At 39.9% G+C, this 24,071-nt stretch overlaps 2 protein-coding genes across 2 annotated transcripts in view; one reads left to right on the top strand and one right to left on the bottom strand.

Moving 5' to 3' along the window:
- LOC139456331 (conditioned medium factor receptor 1-like) overlaps positions 1-8,281 on the top strand; it is a 35,229-nt gene extending 26,948 nt beyond the window's left edge. Inside the window, exons 9-11 of the mRNA XM_071237969.1 lie at positions 641-785; positions 1,369-1,484; positions 3,199-8,281. Coding sequence (XP_071094070.1) covers positions 641-785; positions 1,369-1,484; positions 3,199-3,320 — 383 coding nt within the window. The 3' untranslated portion in view covers positions 3,321-8,281. The remainder of the gene's footprint in view (positions 1-640; positions 786-1,368; positions 1,485-3,198) is intronic.
- A 2,286-nt stretch (positions 8,282-10,567) lies between these two features.
- Positions 10,568-24,071, bottom strand: LOC139456330 (T-complex protein 1 subunit zeta-like). The gene is made up of 15 exons (XM_071237968.1): positions 23,899-24,071; positions 21,887-21,950; positions 21,349-21,483; positions 20,901-20,960; positions 20,520-20,633; positions 20,213-20,316; positions 19,300-19,410; positions 17,720-17,879; positions 16,954-17,036; positions 16,322-16,418; positions 15,860-16,007; positions 14,372-14,464; positions 13,147-13,290; positions 11,471-11,543; positions 10,568-10,947 (listed from the first exon to the last, which is right to left on the bottom strand). Exons 1-15 carry the CDS (start codon positions 24,033-24,035, stop codon positions 10,872-10,874), a joined length of 1,599 nt encoding a protein of 532 aa, XP_071094069.1. The 5' UTR covers positions 24,036-24,071; the 3' UTR covers positions 10,568-10,871.

Raw genomic sequence — 24,071 nt, 5'->3', positions numbered from 1 at the left:
CACTGACAATATTGGACATTCACTGACAATATGGTACATTCACCGACAATATGGGACCTTCACTGACAAGATGGGACATTCACTGACAATATTGGACATTCACTGACAATATGGTACATTCACCGACAATATGGGACATTCACTGACAATATGGGACATTCACTGACAATATGGGACATTCACTGAAAAGATGGGACATTCACTGACAATATGGGACATTCACTGACAATATGGGACATTCATGACAAGATGGGACATTCATGACAAGATGGGACATTCACTGACAAGATGGGACATTCACTGACAATATTGGACATTCACTGACAAGATGGGACATTCACTGACAATATTGGACATTCACTGACAAGATGGGACATTCACTGACAATATGGGACATTCACTGACAATATGGTACATTCACCGACAATATGGGACATTCACTGACAATATGGGACATTCACTGACAATATGGGACATTCACTGAAAAGATGGGACATTCACTGACAATATGGGACATTCATGACAAGATGGGACATTCATGACAAGATGGGACATTCACTGACAAGATGGGACATTCACTGACAATATGGGACATTCCGATTACACACCACCAAGTTCTAAGCTCTGCCATGTACTGCAGGAGAGGGCATCCATCACGCAATGGAGGCGGGTCAGATAGCAGCACAGTTCCTGCAGGAGGTACTACTGCACGGTAACTATGACAGCGATGTGATGAAGATCTTCCACCAGAGATGGATGAGCAAGTTTGGCTATGACTTCTGGTGGTGAGTATTTTATAACCCACTGGCATATCCATACACAAGAGTGGTGAGGGTTTCATAAACCACAGACATATCCATACACCAGAGTGGAGAGTGTTTCATAAACCACTGACATATCCATACACCTGAGTGGTGAGAGTTTCATAAACCACTGACATATCCATACACCAGAGTGGAGAGTGTTTTATAAACCACTGACATATCCATACACCAGAGTGGAGAGTGTTTTATAAACCACTGACATATCCATACACCAGAGTGGAGAGTGTTTCATAAACCAGTGACATATCCATACACCTGGGTGAAGAGTGTTTCATAAACCATTGACATATCCATACACCTGTTTGGAGAGTGTTTCATAAACCATTGACATATCCATACACCTGTTTGGGGGAGTGTTTCATAAACCACTGACATATCCATACACCAGAGTGGAGAGTGTTTCATAAACCATTGACATGATATCAATACTCCTGAATGCTTTAAACAACAGCTTGTGGCTTCACCAATCCCAAACAATATCAAGGATGAACTCCTTGTTGTGGAAAATTCAGGATCTTCTTCTGACGGCCATATTGTTCTACAGGTCAATGATATTTGCACAGCTTGTATTCCGGTTTCCAATCCTGATTGATGCAGCAACAGCTGCTGTCAAGAGAAAAGGAGACAAGTTCCTTCTGAAATGGGCAGACATTATGACAGGTACGTGCTCTCTCGGAACAGTTTCATTAAGGAAATGACAACATGATAATCTGGGTGAAGGGGCGATTTTTTTTTTTTAAATTTAAAGGGGGGCGATTGTTTGTTGTTGTTTTCTGGAAAGAGGAGACAATTTCTTTTGACCTACAGCACAATGTTTTTCAGGACACCTGGACCATTTCTATTTTTGTGTGTGAAATCTGTGGTAAAATTATTTCTTTCTGGTACTTTCTTGGACAAATTATCATTTTCTTTTCTCCCTCTGAACATCAACTTTGACTATGTCTACCTTCTCTCTCTCTTTTCCCCTTCTCTCTTTCTCAATCTGTTCCTTTTCCCTTTCTCAAGGGAGGCACGGATGGCCTAGTCGTCTAAGGCCACAATTGGCTGTGCAGAGTAGTATCCCTTGGGCAAGCCAGAAACCTATGATTGTGGGTTCGAATCCCGGTTCGACCCGATGATGTTTGTAGGTTTGTCAGCACCATACCCGTGCTCGTGGGTTTCACCAAAGTGGTAAATGTCTCAGACCTGCATCACATAGTACTGTCCTCCCACATTAAACTGACACACTGTGATATATCTGTTATACTGTTTAAGGCAGTGTTAAGCCAACTCACGCACTCACTCTTTTCCTCTCCCCTTTATCACAATCTGTTCCTTTTCTCGCTCTGAGCCTCCCAACCCATTTCAACAATGTTATTGTTTTGCTTATTTTTTAACGCTGCTCTCAGCAATATTCCAGCTGTATGAGGCTGGTCAGTACATAATCGAGTCTGGACCAGACAATCTTGTGATTGTCATCATGAGCATCGATCTACACAATTGGGATATGATGACATGCATGAACCAAGTCAGCGAGTCTGACCACCCAATCCTGTTAGTTGACACTTACGACAAACATAGTCGCCTCTTACGGCAAGCATGGGTTGCTGAAGACCTATTCCAAACTGGATCTTCACGGGTCTCAACAATGTTACTGACTACTTATTGTTGTCTACATTTATTTTGTGTGCTGATGATTAAATAAGCAGTCTATGAAGTTATTATTATACAGTATGCACACCATTTTCTAACTCCATAAATGCAAAACATCTGATCTATCAGGAGGAAAGGGACCTTATGGGTGCTAGGATACAATTGTGCTGTGCTATGACGTCATAAAGATGTTCGATGTCAACTTACTTCACTGGAGATCGCCATGTGTGATGCCATTTATCTCTGTAATGAGTATGAATTGAAGCTTGTGAATTTTATTTTTGTGTTCCAAAGATGCTGTAGTTTTAAAATATAACAAAAAGTTAAAATGTAATTTTTCACCCACATGGTCATGGTTGGTCACAAATATTATAACGTCAGTTCTTCCATGAATGCCTGTGTATCTTCATCATGTTTATGCAGGGGGCACGGGTGGCCCAGTCGTCTAAGGCGCCACGATCCGCTGTGCACAGTTGCATCCCTTGGGCACGCCAGAAACCTATGGTTATGGGTTCGAATCCCGGTTCGCCCCGATTATGTTTCTGGGTTTGTCAGCACCATACCCATGCTCGTAGGTTTCACCAAAATGGAAAAGGTCTGAGACCTGCATCACTTCGGGCTTTCGTCCCATATTAAGCTGACACGCCATGATATAACTGTAATAGGCATACTGTTAAAAGTGGTGTCAAACCCAACTTCCTCACTCAATTGTTTATGCATGTTCTTCATGTTCCAAATGCAGGTCGAGTCCCCAAACTGCATATGCTGAAACCTGAGTTCACAATCGTCATCACGTATGAGCTAGTTCGACTCATCATAGGAAAGCTGTTCAGGTTTGGTGGAAAAGACAAGAAAGAAGAATAACTCAGGACCATTATACATTTTTTAAAGGAATGTTCCATGTCCTGTTGAATCTGTTTCTGCAGATAATCCTGACTGGATATTCTCTTGCATTGACAATTTATATTTATCGTAAGATAGCATTTCAGCCAATGCAGCATTATTACAATTCTACGTTTTTAGGGGTTGGACGATTCACTGATATATTGATGCATCTTAATATGATGAATTTTAAGACAAATATTTTATCTTTGGATTATGAACTAATACATTGAGATTATTAGATATGCGATAAAAATAATATCCTACAGTGCCAAATTATTTGAAGTCATGTTTGTGTACAGATACCACCACACATAGAGAAACATCTTACGTTATTGGGAACGTGAGGAAAAAGTGTTTTGAGCAAGTAGACATTGCATTGGTCTTTTTTTAAAAAGTAGTTCAAGATGACCTATAAGAAGATGTATATTTTTTGGATGGGGGATACCATGTTTATCAGTTTGGTTTATCATTTGATGATACTGTCCATTATGTGATGGATACCCCCTCATATTTATTGGTGTTCCTTGTAGCCCTATAGTGCTATGCTTGGTTAATTTTCAGTGCATAACTCCATTGCGAATGCATGGGGTTTGTCCTAAACTAAGCGCTCTCAGCAGGCAAATTGGGGGGAAATCATTATTTTGCTCAACATGCCTAATATTGGGAGTTTTTTAAGTTCATAGCCTTGAAGAGGTATTTTGGCCATCTCTTCTCAGAATTGTGATCAATTAAGTATTCTAATACTAAGTATTAAAACCGCTTGCTCTTTATCTTTGCCACTTCAAGGCCATAACATCAGTTAGAACAATATTAACATGAATTGGAAAGGTTTTTAGTTTCAAATTGGGAATTTTTGCTGCCATTTTCTGGAGACATGGGGCCGATTATATCGGCCTCTGGGCAGGCCTAAATAAATCCCAACATTGTCACAAAAGAATTGATTGTTGAGGGCACAGAATGCAGCAGCAGATTTGATCTACGTCTTTGGCCCATCTATATGTTTGTTTGTTTGTTTGATTATCCAATGTTAACGCTATGTGACAGGGGTCTGTAAGTCATCGGGTCTGGAACAAATATCCAGTGATTGATATCATGAGCATTGATCCACACAACTGGGATATGATGACATGCATTAACCAAGTCAGTGAGCCTGACCACCCTATCCTGTTAGTCGCCTCTTACGACAAACATAGGATACGTTTTGTTTTGTGATGCATATCATGACTTTGTGTGTTGTCCCAACACTGTAGTTTTTGTTAAATACCTACCCTGCTGATATCTATGTATATATACGCAGTATTAATGTGGTAAGTTATGAATTGTTGCTATTCTAGTCACCAACCTGTTTTCTTAAGTGCATGCTGTCTTCAGCATCATGTCAGCTTCTGGAGTAAAACCGACTGAAAGTCGGATGAAGAGTTGTTGAGTACCCATCCTACTGATGCTTATGTCTTGTTTCTTTTGTTTGATTGTTTGTTTGTTTGTTTGTTTGGTGTTTTACGCCGCACTCAGCAATATTCCAGCTATATGTTGGCAGTCTGTAAATAATCGAGTCTGGACCAGACAATCCAGTGATTGACATCATGAGCATAGTTCCACGCAATTGGGATTTGATGACATGCATCAACCAGGTCAGCGAGCCTGACCACCCGATCCCGTTAGTCGCCTCTTACAACAAGCGTCTTTTGCTGAAGACCTATTCTACCCGTTATCTTCACAGGTCTTGTTTCTCGGCTTCTAGCTTTTAGAAGGTATACCGTTTGAGATTTTCCTCAATGTTGTATTTTAAAATCACAGGCAAGGACAGGAAAAACGTTAGTGTTAAGCTTCAATCAAGAAATGATTGGCAGTGATAATTCCATCTGTAAGAATCAATTAAGCTTACTACTGCTGTGTGGTTATTACAAAGAAGTTTTAACTAGTGGTTGGCCATGTGGATGTTGGAAGTTTGTTTTTGTTTGTTTTTTTGAGTCTGTGTATGCACGTCCGATATTCACCGTATTAAGCTTCACCCTCCAACGCCTCTGACAAACTTTTCGACCAATCTGTAAGAAATTTTCATAAGCACCCATCACAGAGCTCGGAAACTGACATGACAGTTGATATGTTGCAGATTTTTTGCAGAAAACACAGCAATGTTGAAAATGTTTTCATTTGACCAATGTTTTCAACTATGTTTGAACTCTCTGAAAACAAATTTAACTCATCTATAGTTTTAATGAGTGTCCCTTTTATCAACTTTCTTAGTACCCTCAGCGCTTAAAACGGCAAATACAGTATATCCATTGCACTGTAATGCCTCACTCAATACAACATTATGCCTGACTAGTATGTTTTGTCCTGCGAAATTCATTTCTTGAATGTTTAATAAATAAACAACTTGAAATGAAATTGTAAACATACAGGACTAAACTAGGATGATTTGTATTTTGTTGTTATATCTGAAATGTTAATAATCTGTGATTTCAATTTGAAAGAGCTGAATCTGGAAAATGTGAATGTTGAATGAACTACTAGAATTTCTTTTCTGTTGAAAAGGACAAAGGTCTCAATTTAGTCTGTGATTTGCATGTACCGTAGGTCAGTGTTTCTGTGTTGTCCATGTCACATTCACTTCTTGTGGTGGCATGGTACAAGTTGAGTTTGTTTTGCTTATATATTTTTTTTTATAAAAAAGGTCTTCTGTCAGATTTTATAAACTACAATAACTGCGCCCAGCCCGACTGGCGCTGTGACAGGTACTTCAGCATAGGTTGGATGTAGACTCCTCTCCTACGCGAGAACCAACCAGGGGAGGTAACTCATATCTTCACTTCTCCAACACAGGTCAGGGGTTCATGTCCTATGTGAAGTACTTCAGTACCCAAGCGCCACACAACCATAGCCCACTTCATGGAACTCTTTACTATACCAGGAGGGCAATGAAGGTGTCGCACGCTGTGAAGGAACTTGTTAAGAACCCGACCAGGGGAGATAACTCACATCTTCACTTCTCCAACAGTCAGGTTTAGAGGGACTCATGTCCAACATGAAAGACTTCAGTACCTAAGCTTCTCACATTGATAGCCTGGTCACAGAGCTCTCTATACCAGGAGGGCAATGAAGGCATCACACGCTGTGAAGGAACTTGTTGAGCTCAGAGCTCTCTATACCGGGGTGGGGCACGGGTGGCCCAGTCGTCTAAGGCGCCGCGATTCACTGTGCAGAGTTGCGTCCCTGGACACGCCAGAAACCTATGATTGTGGGTTCGAATCCCGGTTCGCCCCGATTATGTTTTTAGGTTTGTCAGCACAATACCCGTGCTCGTGGGTTTCACCGAAGTGGTAAACGTCTGAGACCTGCATCACTTCGGGCTTTCCTCCCACATTAAGCTGACACGCCGTGATATAACTGGAATAATGTTAAAAGCGGCGTTAAACCCCACTCACTCACTCACTCACTCTATACCAGGAGGGCAATGAAGGCATCACACGCTGTGAAGGAACTTGAGAACCCGACCAGGGGAGATAACTGACACCTTTGCTTCAAAAGTACTCAAGTCCATTTATTTCTACCCGTCAGGACCTAGGCTTGACTACATTATTATTTGTCAATGATTTTTATCACTATGGTGACAAAATAAAGAATTGATGTTATTAGAGATTTCAGGCATTAGCTTTCGTCTGCAGTGGATCTGCAGATTTCCTTGGATATATGAAGTCTTGATGTCTTGTTAGGTGACACTAGTATTAGGAACTTATATTTTTATCAGTTTACAAGATTATTTTTCTCAAATCCTCTAGTCAGTGGCAGAAAATAAAAATCAAATTATACACATCAAATAATTTTTTCGGAAGATCGGTTCAGTTGGGCAACCAAGAAAATTGTGTCATTTTCATATTTTTCATCTCATTTTAGTGCTACAGGGTTTACATGAGAACAAAGTCACATTGCCTGGAGTACTAGAGATGCTATGAATCGTATCCAATGCGGCTTCCTGTCATGTTTGAGCCAATATTTACAGGTCATTAAGCATGTTAAGCATGTATCACTTGTCTTGATCCAACAAACGATTTTTGATTATATTTTCCGTCAGAGTTATCAAATGAAACTTATTTCTTTCAACATTCCTGATTTTTGTGTTTGCCAGACCCGTAGACAAGTAATATAAGCAAATATTGTTTTGAGTCAACATTGACAATGTGAGCAACAATCCATGTCTTCATGTACAACACAATGTGAGGTCACACAATGAAATAACCATGACCCTGTTACACAAAGCAATCTTAGTCCCAGGACTCTACAAATGTCAAGTCTGTATGATCGTCTTAGCGCCAAGACTATAAGTCTGAAGGTGTGCGGCTGTTGTGAAGCGAGTTAGTCCTATAAGAATCTTTCTTTTTTGTTGTTTAATGCCGCACTCAGCAATATTCCAGCTTTATGACGGCAGTCTGTCAGACAATCTAGTGATTGGTATCATGAGCATCGATCCACACAATTGGGATCAATGACATGCATCAACCAAGTCAGCGAGTCTGACCACCCGATCCTGTTAGTTGCCTTTTACGACAAGCACAGTCTACAAGTATCTGAAATCCATGTTCAAGTATGTTATGGTTATTGATCAAAGACTGTTTAACCTATTGAAGACAGTCTATGGAAGTTGTGAAGCTAAGATTGCTTTGTGGAATGTGGCCCTGAGCCTATTTCAGTCTTCCAAGCTAAGTCACAAAACCAGTGGGGTAACAGATCATGACCTCATTTTAGTCAAGTTTATTCCAACCAGGATATATGCTAATGTGTTCATATTTAATTCGTGTTTGTGCCAAATTGATTACTTGCTCATTGACCAATTCTTGAAATGTTTTTAACAATGTTTTTATCGTCAGTATTGCTTCTTGCTTAGCCATGCATGACAAAGTGTTTTACTTTTTTACACTGTCAGCAATAAAGAAATCTAAACTGGCTTTCCTGCTGTTGATCTTGTTTCTTGTGTTTACACATTCATACATTTATAGTGAGGAGGCTCATGTTCTAGATTATTGCACTTCTTCCTGAAACCCTTTGTGGCCAAGTGCTAGATCGCTGAAAGTGTGCTGGCGAATGGGTGCTTCAGAGTGTGGGTTTCAATCTGCAAAAGGACTCAGCCCCAAAAAGTACAAAGAAAGTGTTATCCCAAATTTAAAATTAGTTACATTTGACTACTTTCTAAAAGGCCTTGTGTATTCTTGCACTTCTATAGCACTATGTATGTGGCTACTTGTGCTCGTCCACGCTTATGCTGGATATATATGTTAGCCCAAGATACCAAAGCGCCGTTTAACATGAATACCTCACTCAGACATAGTATACCAACTCCAAGCCTACCAGTCCTTGGTTTATTCCCTTAATGCCAAGCGTCAGGCAGGGAAACAGCAAGTGGGATCTCAAAACATATTTTGGCATTCCACGCCAGGGGTTGAACCACCAACCTCCCCTCTCCTTACAGATGCTCTCTCCACTACACCTTGGGAGTGGTCCCAAACATTTGAGTGAGTTGGCTTTGATGACAGTTTAAGAAAAGTCAAGAGGTAAAAATAGCATGGCTCTGACAACACAGTGATCATGATCATGGTAAATTTGGGGATCAACTTTATCCTGGTACAGCCAAGTGAGTTGACTCTGCACAGTGCGTCATTACAAAGAACTTCCCTGATTATACCTTCACTCTTCAGTTCTCTTCACAACCTTTGCATGTATCCATACAACTCTGATATTTGCTTGCAACATTTGGACTACAAACCACAAAACTGACAAGAGTTTGCCACTAACGTGGCTATATCCCCCGCCCCTGTTGCAATTTATGACATAATTAAATCTAAACAAACCCTAACCTTTTTTAACCGAGGTAAACTTGTCATGGAAATTGTAAAAAAAAGAAGAGTTTGGAACCTAAGTCCATCTTGTTGCCATGGAAATGTAAAAAATTAAAATTTCTAAATAGCAAAAGGCACCAGTTCAGCATGTACCTGACAAACCTGCAAAGTTTCATGAAAAAATATTGAACGGTTAATGAGTTATGCTCCGGAAACAAACCCTTCCCTACCCTCACAGAACCTAAGTCCATCTTGTTGCCGTGGAAACGTAAAAAATAAAAATTTCTAAAATTTCTAAATAGCAAAAGGCACCAGTTCAGCATGTACCTGACAAACCTGCAAAGTTTCATGAAAAAATATTGAACGGTTAATGAGTTATGCTCCGGAAACAAACCCTTCCCTACCCTCACAGAACCTAAGTCCATCTTGTTGCCGTGGAAACGTAAAAAATAAAAATTTCTAAAATTTCTAAATAGTAAAAGGCACCAGTTCAGCCTGTACCTGACAGACCTGCAAAGTTTCATGAAAAAATATTGAATGGTTATTGAGTTATGCTCCGGAAACGAAATAAGACGGACGGACGAAGCTCGTTTCTATATCCCATGCCAACTTTGTTGGGCGGGGGATAAAAATACCTCAAGACAAACTGACCCCCCACGTATTGCTACTACACTAGATGTCTGACACAAGGATAGATGTCCCTGCCTAAGTGCCTCAGGGTGTGAGGGAAAAATAGATTTGCTGGCCCAATACTCATACAGAGTGTTTGTTGTTTAATGCTGCACTCAGAAGTATTTCACCTATAGAACGGCGACCTCTTAACAACCTGGTCTGCACCAGATAATCCATGACCAAGATAGTGTGCACAAAAGCTTTGGGGACATCTACTTCACAATGAGTGACATTCACATTGCGATTGGGAAATCTATGCTTTGATTTGTCATGAATGAATCAAACATTTCCTGTAATTTGAGGCACATTTCATAATGTGACCTTGACCTTAAAAGGAGGTCAACCAAGTGTTGATGCACTCAAACCTACAGATCATGTAACCCTTAGATCAAAAAAATAAAAGTTTTGGTTCTCAGGCTCTGCTTGCATCATCATAATGTCTGCTGCACGTTTCATTTTTATTTCCATTTGAAAAAAAATTAAAATAATCCTAATACTTAAAAACAATGCAATCTAATATAACACGCAGTTACCTCCCTTTACATGTGCACAGCTTACTGCACATCTGGTATTATGGTCATGGTGGCAATAGGAGTTTGTATGGTTGTTTATGTAGGTAGGCCCTATCATTTCAAAAGTCACTGCCTGAGAGCCGATTCTTATATTTTCTTAAGCCTAATATTGGGGCTGCTCAAATATCTCTAATAAACAAACACCAAGTTAGCAAGATTGTTTATTGGGGCATACGAAACAGAGACAAACACATCACAGATCTTGACGTAACCTCATTCTGTTCCTGGAAATTGGTTCACAAGTTTTGTCAGGCACAGTCATGTTAAAACAGAACATACTGATAGCACTGGAGCAGGATAATCAACTTGACAACCAAAAAGAATTTAATGACTGCAAGGTTCAGTATTTGCCAAAATTATGACTTAACAATGAAGACAGAATGAAGTTCCTTGGTGAAGCACTATAAGATGACACAGGACAAGCAGCACATTAGGACCAGCACACGGTCGTGTTAGTCTCCCTTGAGTGAAGACATGCCGGCTCGCATAATCTCGTCAACCAGTAGAAGATTGGTGGCTATCACAGTACTGAAAACAGAAAGAACGTCCAACATCAGATCAAATTTTCATTCTCCAAACCAAACAACCATAATAATTGAGAGAATGTTGTTCCCACAATATTTCAACGAAATATATCAACCTGCAAAACTATGTCATCTGCAACAGGTAAAACACTGACAGGAAGCAAAATGATCCACTCAATGCCAAGGTGCCGTTGTACAAAGCGATCTTAGCGCTAAGGTGATCATAACTCCCATACCTTAGCACAGAATTACGACAGTCGTAGCCCTAAGGTTGTTTTGTACAATGGCACCCAGGTCACAAAGCCTGAACATCTATCACCATTTTTGTAATCTCTTAAAAAAAGAATCAGGTACCAGGACATAAAAAACATTGTTATGAAAATTAGACCACGAAAATTGTCAAATCAAGCTGGAAGACAATTCGTTGGCAAATCTGTGAAAATGATCAACAGTTGGTTGACAGTAGAGCAATGCTGGCTATGCCTCCTTCATGAATGAGCAACTGTCGATTCAGGAGGGCAGCTTACCATGAATGCAGTAGTTGTTTCTTCACCCGAAAGTTGTCGAGTATTCCTAAATCAGCTGGTATGACTGCCTCCCCTGAAAAAAGCAAATTCATTCTGTATAGATCATGGCAAGGGAGCAAATTCACTCCAATAATGGAAGAAACACTTAAGGAATAGACTAGAGTAACAGTGCTCAGCAGCACTCATTTGAGCCTGTGCATTTAATCAAATGTTATAATTCTCATTGGATATTGAGAGTTCTCTGTGTATTTTCACTTCCTTGTATCCTTGTCTATTGGGCATTTTAAAGCACTGCGTGGACCTTTTAAACATAGTTCTGCTTACAATGGTGTTTTAGGTGACTTCCATTTCAAGTCATTCCATATAAGCTCACAGCAATACATGTCAAAGTTACAGTGAGACGTAGAACGTATTTGCAATATTCACTGAAGTACATTTATCATCCAAAACTGGCTCCCACAGGAGATATCGCTTGGATGAGATCAAGCGATATCTACACAGTAGATATCGCTGCAATGAAATTACATCACAATGTTTTGCAGGCAATGTGACGCCACTGGTTACCATGACGTCACAATCAAATGACATCACTAATTGCTCTGCTACTGAAGCTGTTAGCAGTACTTTTTTACACTGAAGACACTGCTAATTACTGTCAACAAATTGAAAAAGCTGGAAGAATGATGTTGGATGATAAATAAAATCTCACCCTTGTGTCTTGATATCAAGTATATTAACACTCGTTCATAAAAGTGGCAAAAATCCTCGGCAAGCGTCAGAATTTTTCCATTTTTATCAACTCCTGACGATTTATTTGATATCAAAAGATATAAAATAAATGTAAAGAACTAAAACAAAAAATGTCAGTAAATAAACTTATCAAAAGTAAAAGACAGGGCCATAATCTTGAACAGATTCTTACTAGGGCTTCTTTCACAAAAGGAAAAGAATGTAAAACAGTACAAATGTGTAACAGACCTTATTGTGGTAAAGACAGACAATCTTTCCATGTCCGTGAAAATATGAATTGTGCTTCCCAAAACTTAATATGTCATACAATGTGCTGGATGCAAAGCCGAATACATTGGACAGACAGGGGACACACTAAGAGCGAGAATGAGAGTCGATCGACAACAAATAAGTGACCCCTCTTGCTGGTGTATCTCACTCAGTCAGCACATTGATACATTTTACAAATGTGAAAATGATACACTGAGAAAGATAAAAGAAAGTTATTTTATTAATACTTTCAAACCAAAATTAAACAGCCTAAATGTTTTTAATTATTTTACACAATTACTGTACATTTAACAGCCACTACAATACTTATTATGAGAAAAATTAAATTGTTGACATGCATGTATCGATGTATTAAAGTATGGATGCATTAAGGTATTCATGTTATCATGTATTAATGTTCAGACGTTGATGAAATGATGTATTAGTAGGGATTTAGGGGATAGAGTATAAGTACAATATTAGTGTATTTGTTGGTAGTGTTGTGTATCATAAGTATTTGGAAAGTGCATGTTAGAGTGACAGAGTGAGTGTGAAAAGTGTGTGAAGGGTGAGAGTGGAAAAATCATTATCAGTATAATTAACTTTATTCTGAATCCATATTTGGGTTGTGTTACTCCGTGTTGTGACACTATCCATTATCCAGTATTGCGTCTTACCTGTCTTGATATCCAGTCCCACGGCCTGTTTAGGACCCAGGTACTCCTGCTGCAGTTTGACAATGGCCTCCTGGGGATCTAGGCCCGAGTTCTGGGCAAGAACCTTCACGATGATCAGCAGAGCCTCGGCAAACGCCTGGATACCTGCAACAGTCAAGAGTGAGTGAGTTGGGTTTAACGCCGCTTTTTTACACATTATTCCAGTTGTATCGCGTGTCAGCTGTCGGAGGAAAGCCCAAAGTGATGCAGGTCTCAGACGTTTACCACTTTGGTGAAACCCACGAGCACGGGTATGGTGCTGACAAACCTAGAAACATAATCGGGGTGAACCAGGATTCGAACCCAATCATAGGTTTCTGGCGTGCCCAAGGGACGCAACTCTGCACCAGACAAACCAGTGATTGGTATGACGAAAAAAAATCCACGCCATTGGGATATAATGACGCTCAATCAACCAAAGCACAGAGTCTAACCACCTGATCCACAAGTCGCCTCCACAAGCACAGGTTGCTTGGGATCAATTCTAACCCAAAATTGCAACAGGGCTGGGTTTTATCACGGCTTTGAATATATAACACCATGTAACAGCTTACGGAGGGAGGAAAGCCCCAACTGATTCAAGAACATGACAATTAGCTTATTTAAGAAATGCACATCTCGAAGTTTTAAGAAAAAATTACAAATATTTCCATGTTTAAAAAAAGTTCCTAAGACACTCATATGCTGTAACTTCACAAGTCACAATGACAAATTGAAATTTGTTTTTGTTATTACATAAGAAACTGTCACCCTGTAAATATTTAAGTTTAAATTACAAATTACTTAAGTTTGACAAGATACCAGTCATGCTACAAGTTCAGCCAGTGCAAAACTGGTATGACTGAAAGTGTGGAAACTAGGTACATAGTTCAAGAGATAATGTTCTCACGTCCCACATATCTACACAGGTCGCCACTTATCTGTGATAGTCACACGATAACAGAAACTGGGACGCAACATACACATGAGGATATGTGTCAACAACCACTGTTTGACAGTCAACGTTATCTCAGACTACTTTATCTGACTGATTGAACAGGATTTCTGAAACTGTCCTTACTCTGACAATGTTCCACTATATCCATCTATTGTGTCTTTTATGGACCTCATTTATTTTTCTTTAGGGTTTCTAAAGCAATTTTAAGGCATCCGGAAAGCTTTTTCAAAACTTAATGTTGGAACCTACCTAGACGTGCTCGTCCTTTGACAGTGTCCTTGAACTTCATGAGTTCCTGGAAGGCTGCAATCTCGAAGGCTCCAGCTCCAGGCAGCACACAGTCTGGTGGGGAGAAAACATTGGTGAAACACAGCCTTCTCCAGACAGTGGAACAATTTTACAACACAAAAACTAGGGTGCTCAGAATAGCTCTGACAATGCACTCAATATTTCTACCATGTAACACTAAACAACATGTTACCTCCAGTGGACAGAAAACAGTTAAGTGAATGCTGTCAGCAGTATTCAACTAATAACATGGTTTGAATCTGGACCAGCCATGAGCAACGATGCCACTCAATAAGCCAAGCCACCGAGACTGACCACCCGACCCTCTTCAACAGCTGTTTAGATACATATGGGATACTGAGGACACTTCCTCCAATTCACCTAAGAAACATGAACCAGTTCTCTTGTATCATTCACACATCATTTATGTAGCTTACGGTTTCCACCCTGTCACAACTATGTAGCAATGTTTTACATCACTTTCAGCAATATTCAAAATATTGGACAATGTGAAGTGAGTCGGTGAATATTGACGCATCAGCAATGTCGGCGATTTGTTTGTTGGTTAAAGCCACACTCAGCAATATTCCAGCGTTATGATGGCGGTCTGTAAATAAATGATGCTTGTTGGTTAAAGCCACACTCAGCAATATTCCAGCGTTATGATGGCGGTCTGTAAATAAATGATGCTCATGATGTCAATCACTTTATCAATCTAAATAATATGACAACATTAATCAACCAAGTCAGCAAGCCTGACCACCCGATCCTGTTCGTAGCCTCTTAGGACAAGCATGGGTTGCTGAAGACCAATTCTAATCTAATGTTCACTGGTCTATTCACCGCGATATTGGACACAAAGAATGGGCTTCATTATGCCCATGCTCATTTTTGTAATTTACTGGTGGAAATGAATAACAGCAGTCAAAGTCACTTCAAATACCAACATATACACCTTCATAGTTCCATGTGGCATATCCCTGTTTGTGAATGGTGGCCATTTTGAAGGGTTGTCACTGAAAGTACTTTAGGAGTACTCTTAGTGCTAAAAGTTTTTATGAATATGACTTAAGGATATTCGTAGATTTAAGAGTAACTTCTGGTATTTCTTTGAATTTTTCTCAGACTTAAGGCTTAGATATGTATCTAAGAATATTTTATGAAAATGGCCACTGGTTTTGAGAAATACACTACATTAAATAGTCATCCCATAACAGCATCAAGTCTTTTGTTAGGAAAGTATGTTAAGCCCTATATCATCAAAATGTGCAAACCCAGATTACTTTCCATGAAATGTGCACATATAGGAAACTTGAGATGTGCAACCAAGTCACCTTTTACTGGGTAAATATCTTGTAACTAAACCGTTCTACACTGACTTGCATCAAACTTGAAAGTCATGGTGTCAGTGCTATAAAATAACAGAATCCAAGGTGGACTTCAACTCACTGTCCTCAATGGCATTCTTGACAGCACGGAGCCCATCTCGGACAGCATCTTTGATCTGTGTCAGTGTGTGTTTGTTGGGTCCCTTGACGAGAATGGTGACAGACTGTGGGTTCTTGCAATCCTCCACAAAGGTGTACTTCTGTTCTCCCTGGAAACAACAAACACAGGATGCACTGGACTGGATTTCTAGATTGGCCAAGGTTCACAGAGCAAAACAGTCTACATGGGAGAAAATTGCCATTGTACCACAATGACCGGAATGGTTAATAAGGGCAAAGCCGATTCCTTCAGATTTTACATTTTATATTGTTGAACATCTGAAAGATTAGAAAGACCATCCGTTGACTATAAATGTAAATGATCAGGGAGTGTTTGGTTGAGAACTTTCAAATATTCTGGTATATATGATTATTTTCACCATGGCATAAAATAATCATAACTGATGAAAGAGTGTGGACCTACCAGCACATGTTCATACATGAGTCCAGCATGGCCTAGTGCATCCGGTGTCAGGTCATCCACGGAGTTCATAGCTGTCCCACCTACTGCCAGGGCAAGTCTGAGGACAAAGGTACACACTGTAGCAAACACTGAACACAACATATAAAGACTGAATGTCAGCACAGGGAGTAGCCTTCTAAATCCTGGGACTTTGAAACATTACCAGCCACACGATTACATTATTCTTTGTTTGTTTGTTGCTTAACGCTGCACTCAGCAATACTCCAGCTGTATGACAGCGGTCTGTAAATAATCAAGTCTGGACCAGACAATCCAGTGATTGACATCTTGAGCATCAATCCACACAATTGGGATACAATGAAATGTATCAACTAAGTCTGTGAGCATGACTACCCGATCCCATTAGTCACCTCTTACGACAAGCATGGGCTGAAGACCTTATCTACCCTGGATCTTCACGGATAGAGTGAGCAAGTGGGGTTTTGAGTGAGTGGGCTTTTATGCCGCATTGTACCCATGTCGGGAATCGAACCTGGGTCTTCAGCACGACAAATGGACACATAAAACCCTACTGTACCCTACTGCCCAAAACACAGGTTGTATCTCTGGCATCTTTAAGAACAATGACTCACCTCTCCATGTTTCTCCTCTTGGCACGACGCAGGCCCACAATGCCCTCCTTGGCAAACATATCCAGGGACAGAGGATCAATTCCCTGCAAGAAATAGGAAATGCAAATTGTATCTTATATGCTTAAGTTGGTCTTTATATTTTCAGATTAATAACACAGGGACTTACATGATGGTTAGGTCAAGTTGACTTGTATTTCACTGATAACAGGACCAACAGACGAAGAGGCTTTAATGCTTATTTCTAAATTATTGCATTGAATGCAACTCATTGTTCTTAACAATTATGGTAACACTATTCTTGTTGCAGTTCATTCAGAGCCAGGAATTTACTGTCCATTCTGGACTTGCATTTAAACAAGTAAAACTTAAAAATATCGGTCATTAAGTAAAATAATAAAGAAATTTTATATCAACCATAACCATGATAACATGGTTAGTGATATAAAAGAATCAGGTGGTCATTAAATTCTTTTGAATAGTAAATAACTGACCTCTATAGTCCGGTAAGAAATACACTCAAACTTACTGGGTGACTTTCGTAATCTAACATCAGAATCTACATCAAAAACAGGCTTGAAGATAAAAGCTTGAACAATGAAATGAAATTCTTCGAATCAATGAAGTGTTTCATAATTCGCCAGCCTTGGACCCCAGACTAATGTTTTAGATCCCAAAATGTATTACTGGACTTCCAATCCAAAAGAGCCAGGTAAATCCCTAGACTAATGTTGCTGTTGTGGCTGTACCCGAGAATCACAGGCACTACCTTTTGGTTGATGACAACAAATCCCTTGTCGTTCCCTTTGCACACTTTGTTCTTCAGCTCAATGATCTTCCTAACCCGATCATCAATGAACCTTCTCTCTGCCTCTACCAGCTTCTCTCTCTCCGCAGCACTCTTATAGAAGAAACCAGAGTTCACCTCGCTGAAAAGGAACAGAAAAGTATGACAATGTCTTCAGTGACATTCCCTACATTCATAAAGTTAGTATTATGAGTGTTCAACATTAATTATCGATTGCTTCAATAAAGTGCAAATATCATGTTACAAATGCAAGAAATAGTCAGGCTCCCATTTTTTAACTCACTATTTCTGAACATCACAAACAGTATGATGAATTATGAAGGATTTTGCATTGTTAGGTTAGGAGTTATCTCCCATTAGTCATGAATCCTTCAGTGTTCCAAATTGGGGGCCCTTGGGTCTGTGAGGTCTTCCATGGTATTTGAATCAAGTGAGTATGGTTTTACGCCACTTTTAGCAAGATTCATGCAATATCACAGCGTTGGACATCAGAAATCGGCTTCACACATAGTACCATGTCGGGAATTGAGCCTGGGTCTTCGGCGTGACGAGCGAACACTTTAACCTCTAGGCTACCCGACCACCCCTATTTGAATCAAGGGACCCAACATACAGAATTAGGGTTATGAGCGGGCCCCTCAACTTTCCAGCTTTAAGATAGGTGAAATGGAGTTTAATGTCGCGTCCAAGATTATTGCACGTATATAGCGACGTGCATGCACGTGTGTTTTTGTGGCTGCTTGTACTAGTCCGGACTGATGCCGATTTATAGTGTTAGCACACTGAGATACCATGCCGCAGTTTAACATGAATACCCCACCCAGACACAGTATACTGACTCCGAACCGACCAGTCGTTGTTTTAGGCCCTTAATGCCGAGCGTCAGACAGGGTAACAATAAGTACCATCTTTTAACGTCTTTTGGTATGACGCAGCCGAGGATCGAACCCCGGACCTTCCGCTCTCCGGGCAGACCCTCTACCACAGAGGCGGTCTGCTTTATTATAAACCTATGGGTTTGTAACACTTGTTACAAATACTTCATGTATGCACCACTTTCCTCCATCCCCCTTTAACAGATACATTGCTTAACCCTACCCTTAACCCTACATATATTAACCCTTGACAACACATGCAACAGTCTTGTGACCGTCTCCTATGCACGCTACTACTATGTCAAGAAATGGTAGGCTTTGCACAAAATTCATGCACAAAATTCTTTTTAGTTATAAACAGCCTAACTTCATAACCTTACTTAAAACAGCTAAGCATAACTACACTGCAAGCTGTCTGTAGTGGAGGGCGATGGAAGGGAGATATGAAGAGATTCCCTCAATATTTCCTTCTAACATTTGGGATAGGACAAGCAACCCTCGACTTCCATACTTTATTTCAGAAACTAGCTATTATTTTCAGCTTTGTTATTTGCCTAACTGCTGACGAAATGTTGATAGCAATCTTAATAAATATGCTTCATAAAATGACATGGTAACATGAGCATGTGCCTTCTTAGTCATGAAACGTTTACTTTTGCTACTTACGTCTTTTCATACTCCAGTGAGACGTTGCAGGTGAGAATGTAGGCGTCTTCAACTCGCTTCTTCATATCGGGGTGACGAGATCCATGATCCATGACTAGGCCCCGCACAAACCTAGCCAGCATACACCACATGGTTTTCATAGTGAGCAAGGAAATAAGCAGCCAAACTAACAAGTGTTACAGCTTTCTTTCATGTTCAGGCGAAAGTAAATTCATCATAATTTCAATATCAGTCAAAATATCCGTTGATCCTCATTCGAGTCATCTCTTGATGAAATGGGATGCTTAGTTTGTTTGTGTGTTTATTTTACACCACACTCTTTAAAAATTACTGATTCTGGACCAGACAATCCAGTGATTGACATCATCAGCACTGATCCGTGGAATTGAGATACGATAACATGCATAAACTATGTTAGTGAGTCTGCCCAATTGATGCCTATAGTCACCTCTTACAAGCATAGTCTTCTCTTAAAGGTAAGCATGGGTTGATTAAGACTTATTGTCTACATGGATCTTCACAGGTCTGCTAGGTAACCATTCATCTCTTGAAACGAAAACCATATGTCCTGCCAAGACTTCTTACAATAGGCTGATGTCTATCAAGCAATCAGAACTGTGATTAAGCCATCAGAGAAAGTCTGCTACAGCATGATCAAAATTAAACAATACACTGGCGTCAGTTCGATTGGTCATAATGGTGAAGTTTACACTTTTACAAAGCTATATAATTTAGTTCTAGTTTCAATGTTTAACAAACTTGACAGAATGTCAGCTAATTTGAAGGTTGTCTGCCAAATGAAGCAGGTTTTTTTATTGTCCAGCGAACTCATGCTACAAGTCATAGAATTCAGCACTGATTTTCTACACGCACTGCCAGTGAGTTAACCAGACCTCTAGCAGCTAAAACTCACGTGGTGTCCATGTCAGTCTTGTGTTGCATCTCCATGATCTCCACCATGTGGAGGTCAATGGCCTCATTTGGGCGCTTGATGGCCAGCACAGCATCAACAACATGCTGCAATGGTGAAGATAAACAGCATCTTATCATGCTTATCAGGATGTGCATCAGCATTTCTGTGCGGTGTTAAACAACAAACAAATCCTACTTGAAATCATCAATATTGAGCCGACACAGGAGATTAAGGAACAAATACCTTTGGCCTTTTGGAAAGAGTGGGTGTATAAATATATATGCAAGCTGCATATGGGAAAGCTTACCTCTGTGAGCAGATCGGCCAGCTCCTGGTGCACCTTGGTCCTGAGAGATGTGCGTGCCACCTGCACCAGCGTGTCACGGTCAATTGTGCGCTCAATCTTCACCTCATCCAAAACCTATATACGCAAACATAAAACAATTTTATCATCAAGCCCATAAAAAAGTGATAAGAATCTGATTACCCAAGTACTCAAACAACTAGCAAATAATGTTTGGGACCTTTTTTTCGGACCTTCAAAGGAACTCCCCACAGATGTATGTACTAGGAGTAAGTTTTGACCTGTATGCAGCAGTAGTATCTATCTCTGTATAATTCTACAATCTTCAAACCATCAAGATGCAAGGCCCACTATAAAACACTCACTAGAATAATCATAACCTACCTCCAAAGACTTGTTTCTGGCCAGTTCGAACCCCTCGGTGATCAGACGAGGATGTAGTCCCTGCAAAAGAAAAATAATTTCATGCCTTGGAACAGATACGACTGAAATAATCTGACATTCTTTTATGGCAGCCTATACAGTGTTTGACAGTTCAAGTGTAGTTCTGAACAGTAATATGGCATGCAACTACATACCCCTAAGACATGTTAGGAACTGTGTCAAAAGTTTGTATGCTGATTGCTGAAGTCTCAAAATTCTCAATGTTGGCATAGCACCATGGACACAGATCAAGTGAAATTCTGGACTTTAAACCCCTGAGATCTTTCTTGCTATTGTTTGATTGCAAGCGCAACAATCCTCATGGCACCTGGCAATTGGTTTTTCATGTTTAATACCAATTTCACACAGATTACCATAATCCTTCAAGAAAATGCCCTGTCTGCCCTACCTCTGCTATGTAGAGATCAGCCTGTTTAAGCAGCTCTCCGATGATGAGGACGTTGGACGTTGTGCCATCCCCTGTGATGTCATCTTGAGCAGTGGCCACTCTTGCAATCAGGGAGGCGGTAGGGTGCTGGATTTGCTGCAAACACGACAGGTTATCAAATATATATTGCTGTAACAAACCTAGAGTTACTTATTACTAAGGGATAAAGAGTGACCCATGACTTACACTGTCTTTCAAAATGATCATGATGAAGGGCTATGTTTCAGAAATGAAGTCAGTGGACAAATAACGCAGATTGCTCAGAAATGGGGGGGATCATTCCTTTGCTCCTCAATGTGCCTGGCAATCTGAAGCACTGTGGGTGAGTTGGGGTGGTGAACTAGAGATATTTGGAAACATATTTTCCTCTCAGTGATAGTTTGAATACAATTATTACCATTATTATGCATGCGCTCCTACATTCATATTCCACACAACCATGACCATGATGAAAACAGATGTTGTTTCGCAAGATGAAGTAATGTTGATATGTCCTTACCATCTCATGTAACAGAACATTTCCATCTTTCGTCAGCTTGATGTCTCCAGCTCCGGACACAAGCCTGAAACAAGAACACAGTGTTGATGCACAACTGCCAGCAATAATTCTGTGTACAAACGAGTACACAAATATTATTCCTCTTGCTCATTTAATAGTGTATGAAAGGGAAGGGATTCTATCTTGGATTCCAAACAAAGTGCTCCTGGCAGTCAATTTGGAAAAACATTGGGTTTTTTTTTCTCAAATTGATCAATGAATACAAGTCACTTCTTCATACCCATTAAGATATTTACTATATCCTGTACATAACATGAATGGGAAATGTGTAATTCCTATTTGGGAATTTGTACCTACATTTGCTGCCGACTTGGGGTCGAATATCAGACTCTGAGCAGGTGTTGGAAAAATCCCTGAATGTTCAATCTCGTAATTATTCATAATAATTATCATTGTTAAAATTCTGATTGCCTTCAGAGCCATTTGAATGTCAACGCGATTGTCATGTAAGCTTTTCCTACTAACAGTCTTCTCAGCCTGATCATGCTGATAACCAAGAATTAAAGCAAATATCAGCATGATCAACTGAGTGAGACTGGTAACAGATTGGTGCCATAAGACCACTCACAAATAGCCAGGGATCAAAACTTGACTGCAGCTATACTACAACTATAAATAGCTGCTGTATCATACTAAGCACTTTGCTTCAGTTAGTGACGCCTGACCAACGTTTAGACCAATCTGAATGTAATGCTCTACTAAGACCGAAAATGGATCTGACAGTCCATATTTTCTTGTATATAGAACAGAATGTTTTTACAGCAAAACAGCAACGCATAAAAAGGGTACAGAATTGCCCAAAAGCTTCTCCTGAAAAGGCTTAAGTTTCATCAATGTTTGTTCACTACCGCTTTATCTCTGAAAACAAATTTAACTTGTGTATGGTTTTGCACGGGACCCCTTAATCACTTTTGAGAGGATAAAATCTGGACCAGACAAAGCAGTGATTGTGGTTTGATATGTTATGAAATTCAGTGTGATGTTTAATGAGCAGAGGCTTTAGGGGCCCCTAGACAAATATTTTCAATTTGCCATAATCATGGGATATACTCTTTACTAATCTTCATGCCTATGAGTTAGATTTTAAGTGGCTCTTTTTTTAACAGATTGTATCCTTAGCTGCAGTAACCGTATTCTGTGCTACTCCCTATAATGAGTTTGATTTTCACTTGTAGCTACACAGAACTAGATCTATGGCTGTCAATAGTGTTAGCCACCTGAGTCGTTCCTTGATTGCTTAAACATGTTAAATGTGCAAACTTCTAAAATAATTCATTACTTTTATATATCAACAGATCGTATGTTTTCGGACATCATACATTTCCAGACGGCCATGTTTATCGCAATTTACTTGTGCTAATAACAGGGGGTGTAGCATCACTGACATTATAAATGCTCAGATGATGGGTTGTTTTTAGGAGAAAGTTGCCTTTTATAAGTGAATGAGATAATTTACAGTTGTTCATGTGATAAGAGAGAAAGCATGAATGTTTCTTTAGCGTCTGAAAACCTGTAACTAATATAAACACAAAGCCAAGTAACCATAACTGTTAAAGTAACATCAGAAATACAAACTCTTTAATTACTATCATATTCATGGTCTTTTTTTAATCATATGGGGCAGTGTTCAGCAAACATAGACGGGGCCGGTTTCGCTAGCACCCATGTTTTGCATCCAAACCACGACACCCTTCCCAACCACCTTTGTTTTTTATAACACGGTAAGAATGGTAAACATCATTTTACTATCTAAATTATTTAAAGAACCACTGCCGTTTTTTCACACACGGAATACTTGTAAAACGTCTCTAAGTAGCCATACCAAATAAGTAACAAGCACCGACATGACTTACAGAAAACAGCATGTAGGGCTAGAACACGTGTTTCCAGAATGTTCTTAGTAACGACGCTTGTCGGCTTCGAAAACTCATGGTTATTTTGTGTAAACTCACATTTTCATGGTACCCTTTGGGCCGAGATTGGTGCGAAGGACATCTTGAAGACCTTTTGCTGCACTTATATTGACAGCAAGGGCCTGTGAAGCCCTAGCAACTTCGGCTTTCGGATTCAGAGACTTTATCGCCGACATTTTGGACCAAGGTTTGCTTCTCACGAGAACGCCCGA

The sequence above is a fragment of the Haliotis cracherodii genome, unplaced genomic scaffold (genome assembly GCF_022045235.1).
Source record: "Haliotis cracherodii isolate W230 unplaced genomic scaffold, xgHalCrac1.p SCAF_11, whole genome shotgun sequence".
In the NCBI taxonomy this organism is placed as follows: domain Eukaryota; kingdom Metazoa; phylum Mollusca; class Gastropoda; order Lepetellida; family Haliotidae; genus Haliotis; species Haliotis cracherodii.
The sequence above is the reverse complement of the archived record's forward strand: the minus strand, read 5'-3'. Positions and strand labels throughout refer to the sequence as shown.